The sequence below is a fragment of the Strix aluco genome, chromosome 28 (genome assembly GCF_031877795.1).
Source record: "Strix aluco isolate bStrAlu1 chromosome 28, bStrAlu1.hap1, whole genome shotgun sequence".
Classification (NCBI taxonomy): domain Eukaryota; kingdom Metazoa; phylum Chordata; class Aves; order Strigiformes; family Strigidae; genus Strix; species Strix aluco.
Genome location: NC_133958.1, coordinates 4549999 through 4575366, shown reverse-complemented (window position 1 = coordinate 4575366; position 25368 = coordinate 4549999). Strand labels below are relative to the sequence as shown.

General features: G+C 51.4%; 1 protein-coding gene across 3 annotated transcripts; it reads left to right on the top strand.

The window, feature by feature from the left end:
• Positions 1-6222: 6222 nt before the first annotated feature.
• SLC25A37 (solute carrier family 25 member 37) lies at positions 6223-19494 on the top strand. 3 transcript variants are annotated; one of them, XM_074808343.1, is made up of 6 exons: positions 6346-6468; positions 7414-8104; positions 9096-9234; positions 13222-13450; positions 14874-14930; positions 16081-19494. In XM_074808343.1, exons 4-6 carry the CDS (start codon positions 13228-13230, stop codon positions 16599-16601), a joined length of 801 nt encoding a protein of 266 aa, XP_074664444.1. In that variant the 5' UTR covers positions 6346-6468; positions 7414-8104; positions 9096-9234; positions 13222-13227; the 3' UTR covers positions 16602-19494. The 3 variants fall into 3 exon arrangements, with proteins under 3 accessions (XP_074664442.1, XP_074664444.1, XP_074664443.1); XM_074808342.1 differs by lacking the exon at positions 9096-9234; XM_074808341.1 differs by lacking the exons at positions 7414-8104; positions 9096-9234 and having other exon boundaries at positions 6223-6468.
• The last annotated feature ends 5874 nt before the right edge of the window (positions 19495-25368 follow it).

Sequence of the window (25368 nt, the reverse complement as noted above, 5' to 3'; positions counted from 1 at the left end):
ACAGTATCATCAGTGGGAGTAAAACCTTCCCCACTGGCTGTTGCTCGTGCTGGTGAAGCGAGCCCGGATTCTGGCTCGGTGAGCTCCCAGTGTTTTGCATGAGAGGAAGGTTTCCTCCAAGCACCAAATCCTGTTTTGTTCCCCCCGTGCAGTTCAGAGGAAATCTGGGATAAAGCCGCGCTGCTGAAATCATCAGGCTCGTTCTGAATTGGTGCCTGGAAAAAGCAGCTTGATGGAGACCCAGAGCTCGCCGTGAGCGGGGCATTTGGGCATCAGCCATTTCCAAACGCCTCTAGAACACGCGCAGGTCGACCCCGACAGCCCCAGCAAGGTGTGTGCAGGGTGCCTGGCCCCTATCTCGGGTGAGCACGTCACCCGCCCCGCCGCACCCTCCCAAAATATCAGCCTGCAGCGTGCTCCGGGGCGAGCAGATACGGGAGCAGCTGGGGCGCGCGGCGGCTGTCGTGGCTGATCACGGTGGAGCACCCCGCTTTTGTGGCCGGTGGGGGTGCGAAGGGGGATGTGGAGGAGGAGACAGGGCTGAGCCGTGTCTGCCAGCTGGACTTTTCTGCTTGCATTTTTGTCTTTATTTGTTAAAACGCCCCTCTTCCCATTTCAAAGCCGGAGAGGCGTCCCCACAGTCCGACCTCCCCAGATGTGATGCCTGCTCCAGGGTGAATGATGCTGATTTTTTATTTGCTTGCATTGCGGCAGCAGGCTGGGACTGCTCGCCAGCCACGGCCCCATTTGCAGAGCCCTCATCTCATCCTTTTTTGCTCACCATCTTTTAATCACACAAAACCTTGCCCAGAAGAAGTGGTGAAGTCCATCAGAACAAAACGATTTGACCAAGGCCATGTGAGGAGTCGGTGGCAGAGCAGGATCATTCCCCAGCTTTAAACACATCCCCTGAACGACAAGCCAGGGTTTTCTCCCTCCTTTCTGGATCTAATTTTGCTAAGTGCTAGAAACAAGGCCAAAACAAAAAAAAAAAAAAGCCATGCCCAAACCCAGCAAACCCCATGGGATCCTTTCAGCCTCCTCTGCCCAGTGGCACCAGTCAATCCCAAAAGCACCACCAGCATGTGCTGCGCCTTTCCCATTGTTTCCCCGGGGCTTCAAACCAGAAAGGCAAGTTGATGAAAAAATTTGGTCCAGGAAATAATACAAAAGGCAGGCTTAATTATACACATTGGATATTGCCTCTCCCTGTTCCATTAATCCATTGAGCTAGGTAATGGTAAATTAGGCCAGATTATGTGAACGCTGAAATAAAACCCACAGGCCAAATTCCTCGCATCCACACCTCCTTTGCCTCTGAGGTTGCATAAATGTTAATGGGCCCTGGACCTGTCTGCATTGCTTCGGTGGAGCTGCAATGCTGAGTTTTCAGATTTCGGCTGTTTTGGCGTAGGAATAACCCCGCAGCATCATTAGGGCTCAATTCTCTCTAATTTACTTTGCATTCATGTTCATGGCCCTCACTGGCATCAACCTAATACCCTGCGGTTGATCTGCTACGTATAAACCTGTTATACACACGCTGACTATGAAATGAATACCGTGGTAACCTGGAGAGCTGCTCTGGTGAATCAGGGCAAGGAGAGATGCTCTGAGTTTGTACCAGAGCAGGGATTAATGCTCTTGATTTTCCAGTACTAACCTACCGACCGGCACCTTGGTGTGCTCAGCAAGGGCTTAAAACCAGGGGATGCCTTATGCTGATGTTCAAATAAGTGAGACAGTCCACCCCGAAGACAAAACAATACGTTTGCTTCTTTTTATGGCTTTTGTTAATGTAGAGATAAAAAATAACTGGAACGCATCGGGTTTCCTAGAGGCTGATATTTCCCCGCGATCGTCTCTTCTCAGGCGCATCGCAAAATGCACCCGGGTGGGCAGGAAAACCCAGGCTGGTGTCAGGGAGACCTTTTTCCAGGGCATCTTCTGAATGTGATGCTGCCTTTGACATAAGGCCAGTTCTGGGGAGTGAGGTCCAGACTCGCAGTTTAACATTTATGTTGAGGCTTGGAACATTTCTGAGCAGGGACAGGACTCATGGGGCTGGCGGTGGCCAAGTGCTGGTGTGCCAGGAAGGGGCTGCATCCTCGCCACGTGGGATGGGGAATTGGGGTGTGCAGGCGATTCCCGCGTGAAAACCATCTTTCCTCCAGCGTAGGCATCTGGCACGCAAGCTAGCTAAATAAAAAAAAAAGGCTGTGGGGACATAAAGCTCAGGCTGGTTGCAAATAAGATTGCAAACATATGTCCTTAACGATATACATTTGCCCTGATCCCTCTCCTAAAGTGAACCATAAACGGGTGTCTTTTCCTTTCCACAATTAAAAATACAGCTACCTGCTGCTAAACACCTTAATTAAAAAAACAAAGTCCTGTAATTTGCTGCCACGTGGCATTGTGCTGCTGGAGGTGAAGCAGCGTTCCCCCTCCTCACCCCCAATTCAGCACGCCACGGCTCCGCACCACTGCTGGCAGCCCCGTGATGGCAGGGACAGGTTGTGAAAAGGATAAAACCCACCCTAAAACAAGGTGTTGCTCAGCTGTTAGAGAACTTGTAGATTTGGAAAGTGAAAAAAAAAAAAAAAAAAATCCCACTGGATCTTGTAGATAAGCTATAATTTCTGTGGTTTCTGGTGTCCTCCTCCCAGGAGGACACTCCTGCCTTATCAGCCTGGGTGCAGCCGTGGTGTCTGTGATAAGCAAAACCGGGTCCTCCCAATCAGCTGCGGAGTGCCAGGCCTGGGGGCTGCAGGCACCTTCTTGGGGCAGGGACTTAGGAAAGCCAGGAGCATTTCACTTTGTTTTGCAGGTTGTTTCTCATTTCTCATGGTGTTCCTGGCAGCGTGTTATACTTCTGCTGTGTAAAAGCTGTCCTAGGGTGCAGAAACCCCATAAAGAAGGTGATGGCCCAGTGAGGACTCAGATCTGTCTGATTCATCCTTTTATTGAGCTGCTCGCGGTGACGCAACGCGTGTGCAGATTGCGGCGCTGTATTTCGCATCGACTTGTCGGCGTATAAATGAGCATGCTCCGTGCAGCCCGCAGCCAGAATGTGCTTTTAATAGCTTTGCCCTTCGCTGCTTCCCTGCCGTGATGGAGTCTGGGGCTCCTGGAGCACCTGAGGGACACGCTAACCCCGGGGGAGCTCCAGCACCCAGACGGGATGCACCGAGTAGTGCTTGTGCCCTGGGAGGCAGCAAGGGAATCACTGCACAAGACCAACCTGTTTCTAAGGAAGGTTTTGTAAATTGAGTTCCCTTTGTTGATGACCTGTGAGGGATGACTCTTATTTGCCAGGCAGGGATGGCAGGAAACCATCCAAGAGACACCTGCTGTTCCTCTTCCTGCCAGTGGGACATGTGACATGACAAGACCACAAGCCAGACCAGACTCCCTGCCCCATTTTCCCTGATGATGAGTAATTTTGTCCCTTCTTCATGAACACGGGGAAAACCCTCAGTCCATACATCTCAGCTTTGGCACCTCTGGCCACAGCAGGTCCCTGAGCCCCAGGGTGGCCCCTGACACGGGGCACTGAGCAGGAGCAGAAAGGATTCCTTGTGTCAGTCCTCCTCAGGGTTAAAATATAACCTCTTCCTACCTGGAAACAGCACCGTATTTCAGACTGATTCATACTATTTCTTATCAGGGAGCAAGACCTAAGACCATAGGGGAAAGGGCTCATTAAGGTAAGTGACACTGAAATTTCCCCACCCTCCTCTGCTCTGCCAAAAGCAATGGAGGGAGATTAGCTGCTGTTGACCGTTGTTCACGGAGTAGAAAACCTGAATAAACTGTGTGGAGCAATACTGGAAAGTGTCCCTCTTTGAGTTTTAATTCAGGCGTTTCCTTGAATAAAGCTGACTTAGAAGAAGGAAGTTCTTGTGCCCGTGTTTGATTTATGCCTTGCAGACATGGCTGATCACCAGGGAGCACTGTCTGCTGGAATCACATGTATGCGCATGGCTCTCCAGCTCCGAAATGTCATTTAAGCTGGAGAATACAGTGTCAAACCATCTGTCAGCACCATATATTTGGTTTAGTCTCTTTTGGAGGAAGCAAAGCTGTGATAATCCAGTGGCTTCTGCCAGCGGGCAAGATGGGGGGAAAGGACGGAGAGATTTAGCCCTTGCTGTGTCAAATTGCATGTTGTTGAAGGCCTTTTTACAGCCTCTGCTTTTTACAGGTTTCAGGACAGCTGATGACACCTGGGCTCACGGGAGAGCGTGATGGCTTGGACACGCCGGGACGGTGGCCAGGTCTCACCTCTGGCTCTGCCACCCCCTGTACAAGCGCTGCTCCGGGTGCAGAAAACGCTGCCAGGTACCCAAAATCAATCAGGAGTGAGTCACGTGCGTGTGATGCTGTTCTTATTGTTACTTTTTCCAGCAGCACCGTGTTCCCACGGAGAACAGAGGCTTCCCAGCACAAACACGGGGCAGAAGGGAGGAGGACAGCAAGTGCCAGCACCGGGTGCCCCAGCTCCGCTCCACAGCCCCTCTCCAGGTACCCGGATGGGAGGCGAAGATGAGAACAGACCAGGCTTTTCTCTCCTCGTGTGTATTCATTTCATGGTTAACAAAAAACCAAGCACTTCATTTTTCTGCTTTTTGGGGTCCTTAGAGAATGGTTTTCTTACTTGCTTCCCAAGGCTTGAGCAGCAATAAATTGCTTTACATTACCACGGTGCTTGGTGAAAATGGTTAACCTTGATTTCAGCACACGCTACGCAACAGCACCTTCCCAGCAAGGTCAAATTCCAAATAATCCTTCAAGGAGGAATGAAATAAAGTCGGTGCTGTTCCCGGAGCTCTGGGCCACAAAGACTTTGCCTCCATTTCTTTGAAAGTGTCAAATTTAATTGGTTTGGGCTCATTTCACGGCGGAACAAAGCGATCAAATGAAATCCAGGGGAAGAGGAGTGTTTGGGGGTGCAGCAGCGTGGGGTGAGCTCGTTCCTCCCGCAGACAGGCCAGGATTAACAGCTCTGCGGTGGAGCGGGAGCTGCGGCGAGGGACAGGGCACGCTGTGGATCCCATCTTCCCAAAATGCCTTTGCAGGGAAGGGCAAAAAAGCTTTCCTAAGCCATTCTGTGAGCTTTTTTCATCCCACGCCAAGGCTCAGGCCCGTGCAGGTGAGCTGACGGCACCTCATCCTGCTGTCCTGGCCCTGCCGGGCAGGGGGACAGGAGAGGGCACAGGGGTCTGTGCGAGCTGAGGCACCCCCAAAACCCCAAAAGCACCCCCAAAACTAAGCACTATTACAGGCAACACGCCCCTGAGACAAAGCGGCAGCTGCACAAGGCCTGAGATGGCCCCGTGGCTCGCGTTTTGGGGAGCATTTGGGGCTTTTTGGGGACAGGCATCGCCCACGTGCCAAGGGCAGCTTTGCTCCCAGCGCCACCGCATTTTCCAGGAAAAATATCACTTTTGCTCGTGCCACGCTCCCAATTTCCACCTTCCCCTTCCCGGCCTCACTCCACGGCACCCCAGCGCCCAGGGCTGGGTGCAGCCGGGGAGGGGGGGGCACCTCGGAACCCCCCCCCAAAGGCCACGCGTGGGAGCTCGCAGCACCCCGGCCGTGCCCCACACCTCGCGCCGCGGTGTGCACCCCAAAATTCAGAGGGGGGTGGGAGGGGTGGGGGGGGTGCCGCAGGGTGCCACAGGCCCAGGGGCAGCCTGAGCCCCGTCCCGTGCTTGCGCGGTGTGGGGGGGGGCGTCTGCTTGTGCAAGGAGCAGGTCACACGCAGGGTGCGCGTGCTCGCACGGGGGGCGCGCTCGCAAGCGGGGGAAGGGGGACGGGAAGCGGGGAGGGGAGGGGGAGCACATTCTCTGCGCCCCCCGTCTCGCCCGCCTGCAGCCGGGACCACCACTCGCCCTGCCGGCGCTCGCCGTTGCCCCCCCCCGCCTCAGCGCGCCTGGCAGCCGGCCCGGCCCCACCGCCCAGAGCCAATCACCGCCCTCCCGCCTCACCGCTCTCCTCGCCATTCGCCGTTATACCTGCCAATCCCGGCCTGTGACGTCACGCCGCGCACGCCCCCCCCGGCCCCACCCGCGCGGGCCCAGCGTCGCTCCGCGATTGGCGGACGCGGGCCGGGGCGGGGCGGGCGCGGGCGCGGCTTTAAAGCGGGGCCGGGGCCGCGCGCGAGCCCTGTGCGGACCCCCCCGCCCCCCCCCCCGCGCCCCCCCTCCCGCCGTTCCCCCCGCTCCTGCCTCCTCCGCCGTTACCGGGCGGATGGAGCTGAGCTGCGGAGTGGGGGGCAGCGCGGCGGCGCCCCCGGGGCCCGGCCCCCCGCCCGCCGCTGCCGCCGCCCCCCCCGCGCCGCCTATGGAGGGCGAGGAGTACGAGAGCCTGCCCAGCGGCGCCTCGCTCGGCACCCACATGATGGCCGGGGCGGTGGCGGGCATCATGGAGCACACGGTCATGTACCCGGTGGACTCGGTCAAGGTGCGTGGCGGAGGGTGGGGGGGTGGCCCCCGGAACCCCCGGGATCTGCCCCGGTGGCTGGCGGTGTCGGGGGGTGCGTGCGGTGGTGTAAGGAGAGGGGGGAAGTGTGTATGGGGTGCAAGTGGGGAAGGGGTGTCGTGGGGAAGGGGTGCGAGGAGTGTTGGGGTGCGCAGGGCTCCTGTTGCTCGAGGGGAGCGGAGTTGTACCGGGCTGTTGCGTGCAGGAGGTGCTGGGGAGGGGGGGTGAGGAGGAGCAGGGGGTGCTGCAGTGCGGAAGGACCCCGAGGTGTCACCCCCAAGGTCTCCGATGGAAGCTGGAGCTGCGCACCCCCCCTCGGACCCGGCCCTGCAGCCCCTGGGGTGCCGTCCCAGCACCCTCGGACCCGTCGAGCTTTGGCGTGCCCCGCGGTGCCAAGGTGTGCGCGGGGCCTTGCACCTCCCGCTGCGCCACGCACCGGCCTGGTGCTGCTCCCCGGGGTGCGAGATGCCACCGGTGCCCTCCTGGCGCGGGGCTGGAGCAGGAGACCCCCCTGGGTGGCTTTTCTGGAATCCCAGGAGGGAAAAGCTGGTGGGACGGGGTGGTCCGTCCCCCCACAAACCAGGATGGCTTCGAGCGGCGTGAACCTGACCTTCGGCGTCCCCCCAGCCTCGTGGGAGCGGTGGCTTTATCGTGGTTGGGGCTTACACGGCTGCAGATCTGGGGGTGGTTGGGTTTTAATGCAGATGAGCTGCTCGAGACTAACGAGACTCTCAGCGCTGTGGGGTAGGAAGCGTCACGAAGGGTATTTCCTCCCTCTCCCCTACCAGCACGCTGCTCTGGCAGCTTAAAAAAGAGAAAAAAGCTGAGAAAAGCCAAACTCCCTTGATACTGCCGGTGCTGACTCTCCATGGTCTGGTTGGGGAAGGCTGCAAGCAGATGCTCTAATTTCTTCTCTTTTCAATGCAGGGCTCCCTGAGAGAGTAGAAAGAGGAGAGGAAATGCCTTCACTTTGAGGCACTGGAGGTCTTGCCAGTGTGCAGCGATAAGCACTCAAAGGAAATATTCTGTGCTTTTTTTCTGTGCTTTCCCTCTGGGTCTGTGCCTGCTGGACGGTGCTCGGAGGTTTGGGCTGCTCTGCATCGCGGGGTCCGTGCCCACCCCAGTGCCTCCGTAGCGGCTCCTTTCACAAACGAGCCCGGTGTTTTCTGCCAAGTCACGGTCAGAGCAGCCTGTCGTCACTCTGGACTTTATGGTGGTGTTTAGAGGGCATTTCCTCTGCTGGGAAAAGGGAGAGGGAGAAAACGAAAGTTGTGCCTAGTTTCCCGGAGCGGGAGGTGCTTTGTAGGAAGTGTTGGTTGCACTGGGCAGTGGATTCCCTGGTTGCTTCAGGGCCAGCAGCGCCTCTACTAGGAGAGTGCTGGAGCGATGCCTTACGCTGGGAATAATCCAACTCAGCAAACTGCCTTGAAGTGCTCAGAAGCTGATAAAACACTCCAGCTGTTGGCTGGCTGCGGGAGAACTCCGTCGGAGCACGGACAAGGTCACCCCACGTGTCGGGGACAGAGTGAAATCCGGAGCTGCAGGGTTTGGGTGCTGCTCCTGCGATGGGCGCTCGCTGCTCGTCTGTGCCTGTTCTGTCCGTCCACTACGGGAAAAGGTGAGAACTGAACCCAAAAGGGCCTTTTTTGTAATAGGAGTAGCCAAACACTAATTAAGCTTGTAAGAGCAGCTGTCTTTCACTTTACCAGGGGAAATGTGCCACTCTCCTCCTACAGAAGAGCAGCAAAGCTCCTGCCTTAGTCTGTCTTTCTGGATTATAGTTACTGGGATCGGTGATGGCTGAGCGGGGCCCGTGGAGGAGGTGGAGGTTGTGGATGCTGCAGAAAGAGGCGTTTCAGGCACCTGGCTGGTTAGTGCTGTAGAGGAAATGTTTTGGTTCCAGCAAGTCATTTCCTCTGAAAGAGAAACTGAAAATGTTTTAATTTGGGGAATTGTTTGCTTCAGACACTTGCACAATTCCTGAGTTTGATGAGGTCGGGGTGGGGCAGGCTGCGAGGGGGGTGTCCTGTTGAGGTGAGTCAAGGCAAGCAGTTAAAACAGTGCCCTGTGGACCTCTGTGAAGGTCCTTGATACGCCTGTGAGACAGCTCAGAAAACACCCAGAGGTGCTGGTGGTGCTCGCGGTGCGACACGTGCTGGGATGTGATGAGGGAGGGTGTAAATCCGTGATGCACGTGCCTGCGTGCGGCCTCCTACAGCACCTGGCTGCGATAACCGCGCTGCGACTTCGGGCATTGCTAGTTGTACGTGTGTTTTGTACCAGTGTCGCTACTTGTTTAGAGGGGAAACGTGTTACAGGTTGTATTTACCTGCTAAAGCTTCAGTGGGAAGCTTGTGATCATCGAGACTTGGTGTCTTTTCCTTCCCATCATTTTCCTTCTAATGGGAAAAAACCCCTTTACAGCCTGAACTGGACGTTGGCCTCTGTCTTACCCACTTAACGCTGTCGTTGTATTAAAACACTGGCTTGAACAGGCTTTTAGATGTGTGCTGATGGTGTTTCTCCTACTGCTTAGGCTTGTTTTATTTTGTAGCTGCTGAAAACACAGCTGTCCTGGCAAGCCTAATTAGTCTCCAAATTAATTTTAGAGATCAGCGTGTCAAGGACTTCTTGTGATGGCAGCAGAAGGGAGTTTCTGGAGGACTCCTCTGGAGCCTCCTCCCACCTCTTGCTTAAGCCATTTGGTGGCATTTCTGCAAGGCTGCTGGAGCTGGTTTCCCAAGACAGGTAAAGTAACTGCCTTGGGGATGTGAAGAACAGTTGTTCTCACCTGGGAACTAATTCCTGATGTGAGACAGCTCAGAAACCGGAGATGTGCTGGGCTTGAACCTCCCTTCCTCACAGTGGGTGGCAGTTGCACTGATGACTAAAAGTCCTTGCTGCAACCCTAACCATGTTGCAGTCTACTCCAGGAAGACCTGAACCGCTCCTAACCAAGCACTGGTTTATTTAGACTTTGGGGTTAGGGATGCTTGCCTTGGCTTGGGTTTGGTGGTGGGAGGTTCTGCATCCACCCATCTCAACACAGGTCCAGGAGGAGCAGCTACTCTTGTTTCAGCTGATAGTGTTGGGGTGCTGGAAAGTCACAGCTAACCTGTTCGGCTGACCCTACGCTCTCCTCTCATGGGCCTTTGCAGACACGGGTGGGTGCCACACCAAGTTGGGGAGCCCCTTTAGCTGAAAAACAGCCTAGCAAAAATAATAGGGAGTTCAGAGCTTGCGGTGGGTCATGCAATAGCGAAGCCTTCCCTGGCCGGCAGGATCTGACCCGGTTGCTGCATAAACGCTGCTTATTTCCTGGTAAAAGCATATTGTGTTCTCTGTGTCTTTTGTTAGCTGTGGAGAGACCAGCGTGGTTGTCTGTCACATGAACATGCAGGCTGAACTTTGAGAAAGCATGCTGTGTTCACTAAAAAAAAAAAAAAATAAAGGTAAATTAGATCTGAGCTTGTTTGTACAGTGGCATGTCAAATCAGTGACCCTTTGCGAGAATATGTGAAACTAGAGACCTGACTCTTGTTAGTAAAACAATTCTAGATAGAAAACTACCCTGGACTATTCCTGTGCTCCAGGCAGCAGGAGGGCTGGGTCTGTAAAGACGGCGCTGGTCCACCAACAGCAGGGAACCTGAAGTTGTGACTTTTGGTGTTGCTTCTTCTGCCCAAACTGAAACCAGGGCTACCAGGATGCTTGTGGTTGTCAGTGCACTCTTGCCTTATGCAACAAGGATTAATCTAAGTAGGTGGAGAAGTATTTCTTGGCTGGTTTAACAGGGGGGTGAGGCTCTCAGAGGAGCTTGCTGGCTTCAAAGAGGTGGCAGGAGCTGGCTGGGGGTGAGGACTGCATAGCTCATAGCAAATCATCATCCTTCACACCATGATAAACTTATCCTGGACGAAAGAGAGCTGAACTTGTTTTCAGCTCTGTGCCTCTTGCAGCAGCCACACAGGAGATCCTGGTTTTGGTTACACCTTGGGCTGTTTGTCCTGTTTGTGTCCACAGCTTTAATGAAAGGTCCAAGCCTGCAGACCTGGCTGTGCTGGTGATGATGCAACTGCAGCGTGCATGGGTTAAGGGGGTGCAGTGTACACTTACCGCCCGCTCTGGGGTGCAGTATGAGCTTTTGAATGCCTCTAGAGTGGGCCAGATGATCATCAGAAAAATAAAAATTGATATTTATTCATTCTTTTGTGAAAGCAACAGGATCCTCAGTAAGGGTGGAGATACTCAAGGTTAGTTCCCAACAGCGCAGCACCACGTGCACATGCCAGGCTGGTAGTTTATTGCTTTACAGGAGCACTTATCCCTGATTACCTTTCTGATGAGATGACGCTGCTACGCGCTTAAATTATTCCGGCTGCTTCGAAGGCATCCCAGCAATAGACTGGGCTGAGATCGAGATCTCCTGGGGTCAGTTCTGGAGTCTGAAGCAATGCCTTCAAGTTAAAACTAGCAGAGCAAAAAAAAAAAAACCACACAAAACCACCAAACCAAAACCCCAGCTGGATGCGACCAGCCCGGCAGCAGTGGGTCGTGCTGAGTCACGCTGATGGTGGAGCCGCTGCCGGGAGTTTCTCCGGGGCATCGTGAAATCCAGCCCCTGCCCAGCCCCTCCTGAAGAGCATCCGTGGGACGGGAAGGTGCAGAGACCCTTGGAGGGGTTGCAAGGCCCTTACGCCCGCTCAGCAAGGGCTTGAGAGCCGCATTTAAAACCTGTTTTTAAATTCCAAGAGAATTCAGTGCAGTTGCTGCCTTAACAGGAGGATTTTTCTGAGCCTTTGGGTTCATTTCCAGCGCTGTTCGTAGGTTACAATGCATTTAGTGCTCTGAAACACGAAGCTTTGCTGGAGGCCGCCAGATTCCCTGTTGTAGGGTGATGCCTTGTCATGACCACCAGCCAATGCTTCGAAGTCTGAAATTCAGCTAGCTGCTGAACTAAGTCACTTTGCAATTGTAATTCCTGTGCAATTTTTTTAGAACATTTACGTGCAGAAATTTGTTTGACTTAGCCTCATGTATTGGTTTTGCTTTCATAGCCTGGTTTTATTATCCTGGGTGAAAGTCCTGAATTCAGCTCTCTTCCTTGGTCTCAGAAAGTGTACGTGAAAGTTGTCTGTAACTAGAGTGGTTTTGGGAATCGAAGGTTCAAACCTGAAACGCTTTGTTTGGCTTCATCTTGCCTGAAAGCTCAGCTGTAATATTGCCTCCTGGCTAATTACTGAAGTGAGTTGATAAGCTTGAAGGGAAGTGTCCTAGGAGGAAGTGTGGAGGTGGCATCGGCAGCCCTTGCTGTTTCAAGGGCTGTTGAGTCTCTGCCAAGGACTGAGCCACTCGTGCTCTTTTGCCTGCGAGGGCAGTGCCGGTGTCTGCGTGTTGCCAAATTGTTTGGGGGAAACTTTATTCTCAAGATGGGGTGTCCCAGCGGACGGTCAAACCCGAATGACATCTGAATTTTGGTTGTCAAGCTTCTCCTTAAAAGAGCATTAATTTGATGGAGCCTGTTGCAGGTTGCTAAACACCCATCTCCTGTGGCTGTGCCCTTTCCCAGGAGCCTTCTGTGTTTGTGTTTCGAGGCATGAGGCCACCACTGACGGCTGTATCCCTTCGGACTGGTTTCGGTGTGATGGGGTGGATCAGCTTGTTGCAGACCAGCAGGACTTGTGGGCTGCTCAGCAGGAGCAGCAGAGAACCCTTTGCATCTCGATTTGCTTGGTCCTGCCGGGATGATTGTAGGGGTTTAAACCCTGCCAGTGTCTCCCCCATTGCTGGTGGGAGGTGGCTGGGGTCTGTGCCCTGCAAACACCCATCGCAGGTTGGCATCATCCTTGCAAGGGCTTCGAGCATTGCTGGTGTGTGATGGCATCAGTCTGAAGAAGCCTGAAACAAGCTAAAAGAAGTCATTTTTCCCACTGTGCGTAATTAAGTGATGGCAGTGAGTTTAATAGGATGCTTTGGATGCCAGAAGCTTAGCTGGCTCCAAAAATCCATGGAAGAAAAGCCCGTCAAGGACGGTTGAACAAAGACACAGGTGAAACCTCCTGGCTCAGGCGGTTGGTGGCTCCGGGGCAGCGGGAGCTGGGAGGAAGACGGGCCGAAGGGCAGCTCTGCTCCCCGGGCTGCTGGGGGGCAGTCACCAGCCGGGTCTTCCTCGGGTCCCTGTGCAGGACAACAGGGTGGCCTTTACCTGCTGCTTCTTCTACGGGGGGAGTTACTGCGGATACCCCATTTTCTCAGCTCGCCCTTCTAGGAAACCTGTTTCCCAGTCGAGCGGGCTGATGCTGTGTGCCAAGTGTCACAAGCAGCTGAGCAACTGCAGGAGAAACAAGCTGGGGCAGAGAGCCGGGAGTGTTGTAAGCAAGAGGCAATTAAAGACCTAACTGTATTTCTTCACCGAGTCTTTTGAACAACTGTGCTAGCTTAATGCCCTGTACTTTCGATGCATAAACAAGAGCAGAGGTTACACTTCCCTCCGCCGAGCGCTTGTCTGAGCAGCCTCGTAACGTTTTGGTGTTGCAATGGGAGCACAGACTTAATCTTGCTGGTCTGGCAGGCGAAGCGTGGATAAATAGTGCCGTGGCCCCGGCGTGGGTGCAACCAGGGACTAAATTATTGCCCCCTCTAATGATCTTGGAAGCCTTGTAGCTCTTTATGACTCGAGCTTGTTGCATTAAAGACGAGTAACTGAGGCCTCTCCCTTTGTGTGCTTTGTTGCAGACAAGGATGCAGAGCTTGCAGCCGGACCCCAAAGCCCAGTACAGGAGCGTGTACGAAGCTCTGAAGAAGATTGTCCTTACAGAGGGTTTCTGGAGGCCTTTACGTGGGATTAATGTCACCATGCTGGGGGCTGGCCCTGCCCACGCAATGTACTTTGCCTGCTATGAAAAAATGAAAAAGTCTCTAAGTGATACTATCCAGCATGGAGGAAACAGCCACTTGGCCAATGGTATTTTTGGGTTTTGCACAAAAAAAACCACCTGCTTGCAGTCAGCAGCCTTAGCACTTAGCCTGGCATCCTTCGCCGTGCTCTGCTCCTGGAGGAGCTGCTTTAGGCGGCTGCATTCGCGCTGCCACTGTAAATATCCGTACGGGAGGATGCAGGATGCAAACGTAACCCCAGGCTTGCCCGTCTCGGCACCCGCTTTGGGAGTACTGGGGAGACAGGGGGAAGTTGGGTGGGCAAGTGCTTTGTGCTGGTCACCATGCTGCCCTGAAACCTGTGCCCTGTCTTAGGACTAGTTAGAGGCTAGAGATGTCTGGCTGTCAGCTGCAGAGTAGTGAAGCCCTTCCTGGCATTGTTGTGCACCCTCCAAAGTAATTTCTGCACTACTCTTTAATCTCAAATTATTGTAGCACAGGTAATCAGTACATTGGACAAGAGGTGTTAAGATGCATTCGCAGGCTCTTTCTGGCTTTATGTTGAAGGCATCATCTAAACCTCTGGAGGTTTGAAGTACAAGTTGTTCCAGATGTTGGAGCTCCAGCATGGTAAAGCGCACTCTGTGTGCTCACCCCTGTTAAAGATTTTGCTTCTACCAGGAAGGCTTTTGCTTTTAGGTCCGGTAATACCACCGCAACAGCAGAAACTCTCTAACTGAGCAGCCAGGGGTGTTACAAAAGGGTTTGTGCTGAAGACATTTCTGCCTGGTCCTTGATGTGATGTGGTGGTAGGAATCTGCCATGGCAGTCACTTGACTCAACCAACTCAGTTAAGGGTATATAATATCCTGGCTTGCTGCTTTTTGCTGGTAATATGCTTCCTGTGTTTGCCTTTCAAGTAGCTACAGGCTTTCAGTACCAGCGGGAAAACCGAAGCGCTGTGTTAATGAGAAATGACCGAAAGTCATTTGGGCAAGAGAGAATTTGAGATGGAAACCTACATCAAAGGAGAAGGTGTGGCTGGAGAGGCCCATCCTAGAGCCAACTGCAGATCATTAATGGCTGGCTGAATGTTTGCAGAATCCGTGCAATTAGTGTTTAAAACTAGACTGAGTAAATGGATGAAAATGCCTAATTATGGATGCGCTGAGCCAGTTCTAAACATTGCTCATCTCTCAGTGCGGCGCGGGCTGAGCGAAGCCAGCGGTGTCTTAAACAAAACCTTGGGTTGTAGGGAATAGCAAAGGTGATGGCTGTGGTCTGGTGAGCGGATCCTGGTTTCTGTCAGGCTGCTCTGGGTGGGTTTTTCTGCACTGGGAATGAGTCGTGTTGCTGGGCTGCAGCTCCCCAGGCAGCAGTACCCGGGTGCTCGAGGGGGTGCGGGCTGCCCGCACCATCGGCTGCTGCCTCTGCAGATGGCAGTGCCTGAGCAAGCCCCTGGCTTCTGAATCTTTTTTTTTTTTTCTGAAGGATGCTCTTGTGTTTTGCAGGTATAGCCGGGAGCGTGGCCACGCTACTCCACGACGCAGTGATGAATCCTGCTGAAGGTAACGCCCTGTGCTGTTGGGGAAGTGCTGCACCCCGTTAGCCTGGGAAGGCACCAAGGACACCCTGCGCCATCTCAGCAGTCGATGCCCTTTGCTTTAGTGACTCTGCCCAGCTTTCATGAGCTCAGACAAGCCAGTGTAAAGGGATAAATTCTGCCTGCCTGTTTTTCTTGCTTGCCAAGGGGTTGCACAGCATCTGTGTGGCTTATTGTGACTTCCCAGGAAAACTGGTGTCACCTCGATGCAGTTACTACTCTGCTAGCGCATCTTTGCTGGAGTGGTTTCTCTAAAGCTTTGGACTATCCAAACAAAACTGAACTTAGTCATGTTGTTAGACAAGTGCAGCAGCTGGTAGGACCATTGTGTAGCCTTCCCGGGTAGGTAGAGCCTGGCATTAAGAGGACTAACAGCAAAATTCAGCTAAAATGAAGACAATTAGCTGGACTGCCAGCTCTTCACTGTTTATGTATTGTACTTCTGAGTTGGCCCAAAGTCAGTTTTTTCTGAAGGAAAAAATATCTCTAGTGTTTCAAATCCTTTTAATCATATGCTGATGAAATGAATTAAATTCATTGGCCTTTTAAGTCAATGGAAGTTGTTATATTCAGGACTGGGGACTTTAGGTGGGGTCTGTTACACCTCCCAGGTGATGTACAGTTATTTAATCACCTTTCTGCCCTTGTCCTCTTGGCATGTCAGGATTACCACACAACAGCTCTCCATCCTTACAGATACATCTGAGGGTCCTTATCAGTCTGTTTTAATGCCTTTATAACTAGGACTAAAGGTTCATTAATTAAGCTTGAGGATTAGCCCGTGGAAGTAGAGGGCTGTTGAACCAAGGCTGAGCTCTGACCTGCTTCCCTTGCTTGTGGCGTTGAGTTTTTGGGGGGCACTGGGCAGGTTGTGCTGCCTTTTGGTAAAAGCCTGTCGATAAGCTCATCACTACAGAAATACCTGATTTATGTCGTAGCAGTTTGGACTTGGAGGGAGAAGTTGGCTGTGGTTGGGTCTGGGAGCAGGGTTTGGTCTGGGTGTTGTGATGACCAGGAAAGGTGTGTCTTAGCTAATAAGCTGTTATCTCCCTGTGTCTGTCCTGCCTGGTGCTGCCTGCCCTGCCTTCACCCGCCGCGGCCGTCGCCTGGACCAGTGGTGAAGCAGCGGATGCAGATGTTCAACTCCCCCTACAAGTCAGTCCTGGCGTGCGTAAGGACAGTGCAGAAGACGGAGGGGTTCGGTGCCTTCTACCGCAGCTACACCACCCAGCTCACCATGAACGTCCCCTTCCAGGCCATTCACTTCATCACCTACGAATTCATGCAGGAGCAGATCAACCCACACCGGGAGTATAACCCTCGCTCCCACATCGTCTCCGGTGCCGTCGCAGGGGCTGTGGCAGCCGCCGCCACCACTCCTCTGGATGTCTGCAAGACCCTGCTCAACACCCAAGAGAACATGGCCCTGAGCTCTGTGAACATCAGCGGACATCTCTCGGGCATGATGAACGCCTTCAAGACTGTCTATCAGCTGGGGGGCATCGCGGGGTATTTCAGAGGGGTGCAGGCACGTGTCATCTACCAGATGCCTTCTACGGCCATCGCCTGGTCGGTGTATGAGTTCTTCAAGTACTTTCTCACAAAGCATAAGCTGGAAAAAAGAACATCCTTGTGAAGGACTTACCGAGAGTGAATGTGAGGCTCTGTGTCCCCTCTGTGCGTGTCTGTGTGTGCCTGTGCCAGCTCTGGGTCTCTGCTAAGGAACGTGCCAGGTTTCTGGTGGATTCACAGCTGACGTCCACTTCTCCCTCTGCAGGGATTAAAGTGGTCCTCAGTCACGTGTTCCCCTCCTTGCTTAAACAATGACATAGTTTATAAAGACTTATAATAATATATATATTTAATAACTTTATTTTGGAGAAGTGAAATGGCTAACTGGTATTTTTCTCTGAATATTTGAAGATGTAGTTTGCTCCTCACCAGAAGGCTTAGGTTATGCAGCCTAGGCTGTTATTTTTTTTTTTTTTTACATCAAAGAAGCAAAATATCCTGTCACAGAACTTACTTTTTATATAAATATAAAATAGATGGATAATGTTTATCCTTTATTTTTCTATGTAGGCATTTGGGTTGTTTTTTAAATATTATTACAGCTAGATGCTAAGCTGTTTAAAAAGGGCTAAATTCTTCCATCCTGTGTAAGGAAGACACAAAAGCATTTATTTTTATAGCCAGATTGGCTTTAATTATACAGCATTTAGCCCCCAAATGGTGACCCGGATTATCGTGTGGGTGTCAAGGTACTTGGTAGCCCCTTGAGACTTGCTGGGATGGGGGGAGAAGGAATGGGGACACCACTTTGGGAAACTGTAGGACACATAGGAAGGGCACCCCAAAATACCTGGTCACTTTATGAGGGAGAGGGGGAAACTATCAATGCCATTTTTTTTACAAGGAGACTCTTAAAATAAAAAAGTAGATTTTAAAGAATAGTATTTTTTTTTTGCAAACACTTTTTTAAAGGTACATTTCTATGGTGTGTGATAGCTGAACAGCCTCCATCCTCCCTTAATTTATTCATACTTCTTCACTAAGGCCCTGATCCTGCTTACAGGAGCGACTGTGCACATCTCGATAGCCGGTGGGATCGAAGTGGGGTGCACAGAGTTTCTCTGCTCCCTGGGGAGGACCAGAGCTTCTGTTTACAGTTTGGCTACTGGGTCGCAAGGGTCACATCCTGGCAGCACCAAACCAGCAGCAGGTAGTGAAAGTCTTCCCTGCAGAACCGAAGCCACCTCCCGGCCCGTGTTTGACAATAAGCTGCTGCTCGTCTCTGTTGGGGAGGAAAAAAAAATAATGTAGAGAGGTTCCTCGTGCCTTGGGATTGGTTTTGCTGCTGCGGGATGCTGAGCTTTGCAGTGGCCAGCAGAGCTGTGCCTGCCTGGGAAGGGTGGCAGCCTTGCTGCATGCCCTACTCCTCCTGGGAACGGCCCTTTAGCCAGTTACTTGGGTGATTAGTAGCTAATGAGGGATTTTAGGGGCCTGGATGTGTAAATATAAATTACAGGATGCCAACTGGCAAATCTCCATCCTCCCTGGAACCTGCCCTGCCAGCAGCAGCTGATGGCTCAAGCCGGCACTGTCTCCTTACGGCGCAGCTTGTGGAGATGTGGCTTCAGCTTGTTGTCAGCCCTGGGGGGGTCTGCGGGGGAGCCACGGTGCGAGGGGCAGCTTTTGGGCTGGCACGTGTCGCTGGAGGTGTCCTGTCAGCCAGGCGCGTGGCGTAGGATGACACTAAGCAGAGCTGATCCTTTCGCTCCGTTATTGGGAGAAGGTGAATCAAAGAGCACCTCTCTGGGCGGTGTTGCTTGTGCCTTGTGTAAATGAACCTTGTACCACTGGTAATGGTGAAATGAGCTTCTTGATGCCTTTTTGTCACTTAAACTGAACGAATCACTGTGTCAAACGCACCCTGTGTCTTAAAGTAAAAAATTGTAAGCTCAAGGCCAAAGGTCTCGGTGTAGCTGGAGAAAGCACCCAGCGCTCTGCACGCAGAGATCCTCGAGGCTGGAGGTCTTTGAGCTCTCTGTTGGCCTTGGATGTTTTTTTTTCTATTGACTTGAGAAACTGGAGAGTCACTAACAGGAACCAGAACTGCACAAAATATTTCCATCGGAGATGGGCATAAACACTTAAGATGAAAATTTTGGGTCACTTTAATATTAAAAGAGGCAAACTGTAGCATAATGTGGAAGGTGACAGCTTTCAGTGTGACTTCAGTAGCTAGGAGTCATGCTCAGCAAGCGGTCCCCAGCGCATCATCCTCTTCCTCTGGCTGCTTAGCTTTAATATTTCCAACTTCACTTTAGCTATTCTGGGAGAATTTATCTCCCATTTGGAGTAACCTGTGAGTAGCTGGGACACAAAGGCTGGACTTGCCCAGGGTTTAGAGCGATTGGGAGGGTGGTTGCCCCCTCCCGTTTTGGTCCCTAGCCAGAAAAATGTGAGCATGTCCTGAGTTTTGAGCACATAAATAATTATCAACCAGGTTTTCTTAGGAACTTGCCCTGCCTCAAGCTGTGAGTGGGTGAGGAGCACTTGTATGTTTATAGAGCTCTTTACGGATTACCCCAGGTATCTGATAAAACCAGACTTCCCATTCTGCAGCTGGGAGCGTGCCCAGTTGGTCTAATAATTGCAAAGGTCTCACATGTTTAAAATGTTTCCTGCTGTGCGTAATGCTGGAGCCCCAGGTGAAAGCCCCTTCACCAAAGCCCCTCCTCATCTCTTCTAGGTTTGCATTTGAAAGTTTTGCTGCGAGTCTGAAGTTTTATTTTAACCTGGTATGTGAAACATGTACTGCTGCTTTGTCTGCAACAAACGCACATATTATTTAAGGGGGAGGATGAGTAACTTTGCAGTTCTTAATTTTTATTTTTTTTTTTGCCTGCCTTGGAATTTAATGTGTTTCCTTAAATGTGTATTTAACAATGCAGGAGTTCATTTGTGAAATGCTGCTACAGTTGTATCACTGGAGCTCAAGGAAATAAAATATTCTGATTTTTGTCCTTTTGGGCTCATGGTTGTGGCTTTCCTTAGCTGTGTAGTTGGTTAGGGAGCTCCAGCTGGGGCTGAGCAGCAGGAGGGTGTCATGGCTCTGCCTGGTGGCAGCTGGGCAGGCTGATCTCTGGAGGAATGGTGCCTTCTAGTGTTGCCTGAACACTTGGCAGGCTCAGCACCTCATCATCTGAGCCAGATAAAGCCCTTCGTCATCATACTGGAGGAAGAAAATACTTCTGGGAGGGGTTTTGCAGCCTGGCAGGAGCTGACATCTGTATCGTGGGCTCGCGCTCCTCTAGGAGCCGCTGAAGAGTTTTGAAACAGAGTCCTCTTGGCAGTGAACTGGCTTCTGAGATTTGCAAAGCAAACCCACAGACTGTGGCTTGTTCAGCAGCAAAGGAAATTCCCAAATTGGAATTTCTTCCCCCCCTGGAAGAAAGTGCATGGGGTGAAGGCCCTGGGGGAGCTGCTTGTTTGCTGAGGTTTCAGTAATATTTGCTGCATAATTTGGAGGGAAAAACCCAGAAGATATTAAGCTGCTTTAGATCTTACCTTCCCCCTTCAATAAAAAGGAAAAGACGTTCACTGGTATGGTTTCTGCACAGCTCTGGTGCTGGGGGGGGGAAATGCTTCCCTTAAAGCTGGGCTGAGCAGCACCAGGTTAATCAGGGTTACTGAGCTGGCCTAGAGCCTGCGACTAAGCTGTGCCCAGGGCAAATTAGACCCCCAGGGCTTGGCCAAGGTGGACTCTAAAGAAAAAAAATGAAGTCTTCACCAGAACGTTTCAACCATGAAAACTCCAGCGTGGAGCGACCGTTTCAGCTCCAGGTGGAAAATGTTTCTGGCCCCGAGGTGGCTCCACGCAGGGGTTTTGGTTTCTGGCTTGGTGTCTGACACAGGTAGCTTTGCTCTGGTCTGCTCACGACCAGAAATCAACTGTATTATTTGCCATCTTGGCAGCTGCTGTGGGAGTTTGGGGTCTCTGCAAGCAGGGTGGCATCGCTGTGGGCTGGGATAACCGTGCCGTGGGGCGGGCAGTGCCCCAGCAGCCTGGTCTGGACCACAGACTTAGCTAAAGTGGGGACATGTGCATGAGCAGAAGGAGTTCCTCACCTCTTCTGGTGGTGTTGGGGGGTTTTTTTTGGGCCAAAGTTTGCTCTATCCAAAGTCTACCATATCTTATTTCTAAATTTGACTCTTCCCAACATTGTCCAGAGGGTTCTTACAGGTCCTTTTCCTCCTTTCACCTCCAATAAACCTGGCAGAACTGCTTGTTCTCAGTCTAGCACAAAACCCAGGTTGTCTTAAAATAACATTTCAGCTTACCAAGCACTGTGCATCTCTGAATTAAAAAGGAGATTCTGAAACTCCTTAGGGTAAATTTCCAGCCTTAAAAATCTGGGGCTGGGTCTGAAGGATTATTTTGAGAGCAGCCTCGTGTAGTTATGACAAGGGGTTGGAGCATAATTTGTTTCCTATCAGTTTTGTTTAGAAAATGGCAGGTTTGGAATAGATGCTGGTCCCCAGGGTGTGCGCCTTCCAGCGATGTAGGAGGCATTGATTTCAGTGTGTTCCTGGTGCAGCAATTAAGAGATGCACCTAAAATCCTGAAGATGAACTTTTTTTGGGATGCAGCCAGCCAGCAGTTCTGTCTGGGCTGGCAAAGGGCAGCTCGGCTGGGAATAATAATAATTGGCAGGATTTAGCAGCAAATACCTACCCAGGGAGTCGGAACTGGCTGCAAAGGGAAGCAGAAGAAAGATGCTGCTGTCCTTGGTCCACCCCAAAGGAAAATGGACTTTCCCTTTTTCACCTATTTCTCTTTTCCTTTTCCTTGTTTTTTTTTTTTTTTTACTGTCAGTGAAAAATCAAGAAGGTGCAGGGGTCTGTTGATGTGCTGGGGAGGAGAGCAGGCTGCCTCACCTGGCTGATGAGCTTAAGAGACAAGATCAAAAGATAAAAGTGCTATTTATGCTCAGCAAAATGTTTTTAGCAGGTTTATATTTCTGTTTGCATTGTAGAGTAAATATTTAACCCCCCTTCCCCCTGTGTAGTAAATGTGCGTAGTCCTGAAAGGTGAGGCATATAACACACTTCATATATACCTCTAAAACGCTAAAAACTGTGTCTATATGAAGGCTGGTGAGGACACTTACATTTCTCCTTATCATAGTCACCATTCAGCTCCATCTTATTCCCAGTAATTCCCCAAGAAGTGAGAAATGCCCCTAATACGTGCCTGCACAGGAGGGAATTTTTGTGCTCGGATGATGTGTGGTTACAGGAGGCACTAATTACACAATTAAATGTACAGCTAAATTGCTGATAGCACCTATTCCCATCCATCCATCTTCCTCATTAGACCCAGAAGGACTAAGGGATTTTTACCCCTGAATTACTCAAGGCTGTCAAATCTCAGAGTTAAGTCTACTCAAATAAAGGAAAAACACCCTGGAAACCCAAAAACCCATGGAAAGAGACTCTGTGCCCTTGCAAGATGCCCTGGGAGAAGCTTTCCTTGCCTGCCCGAGAGGGAGACGTGGCTGCAGCCCTTCGGCCCCGACATCCTCGAGGGCTTCAGGCTGCTCTCCCTCCATTTGCCTGCTGAGTAATTTAAACTTTTCTTATGTTTACTCTGGTTTTGGTTTGCCTAAAAGTTGTCTGACTTCGTCAAATGCTTATTTTGCGCCGCGTCCTACTGGTGCTGCAAATAATAACGGAAAATGCGGCTGGTTATTGTGGGAAATAAAGAGATATTGTTTGTTAGGAGAGTGTGAGGTGGCTGCAGAGCTGGGAATGCCTGGGCTCAGCCCCAGTTTTCCCAGCAGGAAAAGGCTGTGGTCAGGAGAAGGGGATGATTTGTCCCTGGATGGAAAGGCTGGCTGATGTTACTAGAAAGGCTGAAGGATGTCTGCAAAACACCACGTCGATGGTTGTCTCTTCTTCCTCCTTTCTGCTTTAAACCTCTGGCATCTGCCTGGCTTGTTGGTGGCCATTAAGTGGAAATGGGGAATTCCTGCAGCTGAGCAGGACGGGACACGTCCAGGGGGCACACGGGTACCAAGAGCTGCAGCGGGAAGCAGTGAAGCAAGCAAAGCCCAAGGGCATCGCCCCGGCTCCTCCATCACCTCCAAACTTTCGGGATGGCTTCCCAGCAGGAGGAATGAGCTGCTGGAGGTGCCACCCATGGGCATGTGGCACTTGCCAAGAACAGTGACACTGATGTCCCCATCTCCCTCAGGGCTGGGTGGCGTTTTGCCCTGGGAACACATCCGATTTTCTAATTGACACTAATGGTTTCTTTGGCACTGGTACAGGTTATTGTGTAAATATCTTTTGAGGGTATTTTTAAATTATTTATCCAGTAGACCATAGCAACTCCTCAAACTTACAGGATTTCCTGCAGTGAGGATCTACAGGGCGGGGGGTGTTCGTTTCGCTGTGCTCAGCACTTGTTCGTATGTTGAAGTCTTGCGTTGGTACCAACAAATAAATTCCTTTCTGCTGTGCAGTCTCTGTTTTATAAACGTCCCAACTGGTATTATTCGTAGGAGTCTATAAGTATACAAGACAAGCAGAAGAGGGGGAAAAAATTAAATACAACTGTAATATCTCGACGGTTGTGCGGGTGAAAGGAAAAATAGTGACCGAGGGCTTTGCTGGAGGGTGGAAGGTTCACCCTGAGCATCAGTGGTGAGTACAGCGGGATGCGGGGGGACGAATGCTCCCTGGGAGACGTGGGCGGTGCTGATGGTGATGGCCACATCCCTGGGATAGTGTCTGGGGATGATGGCAGGGGGGATCTTCTGTCAGAGACGTTGGGGACAGTGATGAGTGCAACGGCTACATGCCCCACGGGACGCGGGTGCTCTCCCCTGTGCACCCAAAGCCCCGGCGTTTGGATTTTTATTTCAGTCACTTCATTAATCCAGGATCTAGGCTGTGTTTGTTCACCGCATATGATTATTATCTTTGTTTCTCTTCAAATATTGTTTCTGCTTTAAAGGGTAATGAACATAAAGACAAATATCTCACCTTTTCCCTCTTGAAATTTCATTAAGCTGCGTGTTTACCTTGGATGACAAGATGCAGCCCACAGAATGAAAGGTTTTCCGGCCTCACCTTAACCCGCTATCTTATTCTGCCACAACTGTCCACAAAGGGAATAAAAACACTTGTATTTATCCACAAGATTTGATTCCTTTTAAAAGACAAGGGATCCATTTGTAGAACAGGTAAGTGTTTTCCACGGAGCTCTGCAGGTGTAAAGCTGTCGTGAAGTATTGCAGTGTGGCCAGACCCTGGCTGGGGATGGCTGTGGAGGAGGTGAACGTAAATCCAGCCCCAAATATTGCCAATTTTGGGCCATGAGCTTTTGGTCCTGGAATTAAGCAGGTCCCCTACCCCCAATATGCACTATACATCCCCAGTGCAGCATGCTCACCTTCGCTTCACTTACCGCCTGTTTTGCTGCCGTCGCAAAGGCCCCAATATCAGTAGTTTTGGTGGGAGGAGGAAAGCCAGGCTTTCCCCCTGTTTTCCTTTTCACCTGCTAAAGTTTGCACAGCAAAAGTGCGTTTGTCGTTGCCTGGAGGTAACTGAACTCTCCAAAAACTCTCAGAGATGCGGGTCTGAGACAGCCAGCACAGCCCAGACACAACCACTGATCAATCGAATCCTCCAAGTGCATTAATCACCTTCATTCAAATTTTTCTATTATTTTATTTGCTTTAAAGCTTTGCCCACTGCGATGTTTCTTGCAAGTGGTAGGAGAAGCGTGCAGTGATCGGTGCCCCCGGGGCCGCCTTGCAAAGGAGATGAACAGTCTCCTGGTGAAAGAGAGTGTGGTAGATAAATACTGCAGTAATTCCTTCTTTCACCAGCGCAAACAGAGGATGAGGAGGGTTGATGTACCATCGGCACACAGAGAAAAGCGGCTTGGCAGGGAGGGGTGAGATATTGGTCATTTGCTAAATGATGCCCAGAGGTTGTTTGGGCTGGGAATGGGGAGACTGTGGGAAGGCTGTGGAGAGCAAAGGGTGCCCCGTCTTTTGCCAGTCACAAAATCTGGGTGAAAGTTGAGTAGGTCTTGGTGTCACAAAAAAAATTAGTTCCTTGGTCCCTCTTCTGAAGCCTGAGAGCTCCAGACCCTGGATGAGATGATGCCCTGGTACTCTGCTTGCTATCTGGTGTCCAGGTGTGGAGCTGCCTTGTCTTGAGTCTTGCAAAGGCATCTTGAAGGCTCCCCAGGTCCTGCTCCAGGATTTTTGCCCCAAAATTCTCCATTTGCCCATTAGTTGGCATGAAAAACCTCCAATGTCTCCACATTGCCTGTGGCGATGGGGACAAGGCCGTGGCTTTGGGGTGCAGTCCTGGGTCTGGGAAGTTTTGCTGCTGGCCTTAGAGGTGACCATCACCATCTCCTTGTTACATTAGGCTGAGCAGCTGGCTCTTGAATTGAGATGGGAAATGGCCTGAATCATTCTGGATTTAGCACCTCTTCATGCTCATGTCATCAAATACATCATGTTTTTGGGGAGCAGGGAACTGAGCCCCCATGGTGGTTTTATATGGATGCTTGGGGCTTCCTGGGGACCTGCCACAGGAGCAGTGCAGGATCAGTGCTGGTCTGTAAGTTTGTCTCCATTCCTCCTTTTTTAAAGGGCAAAAGGTCACCTTTTTTGGGAGAGTGCAGTCGACGCAGGTAGCAGCTCACTGGGGAACAGCATGGATATCCAGACTAAACCACTGGTATTTGGGGGAAACTCAGTTTCATCATGGAAACTTGCCTGGGAGCTGAGTGAGCTGCATCCCCCCGCCTCGTACGTGACAATACCTCGCAGCAAACAAATCCGGTAGACGCTGGCAGAGCTCCCGGCCGC

Bases quoted from the DNA above. Each gene is read 5' to 3' on its own strand.
- SLC25A37 (XM_074808341.1), top strand. From the start codon at position 6,256: ATGGAGCTGAGCTGCGGAGTGGGGGGCAGCGCGGCGGCGCCCCCGGGG. The intron at 13,451-14,873 runs GTATTTTTGGGT...TGTGTTTTGCAG, and splicing joins AAACAGCCACTTGGCCAATG to GTATAGCCGGGAGCGTGGCC. The intron at 14,931-16,080 runs GTAACGCCCTGT...CGCCTGGACCAG, and splicing joins AGTGATGAATCCTGCTGAAG to TGGTGAAGCAGCGGATGCAG.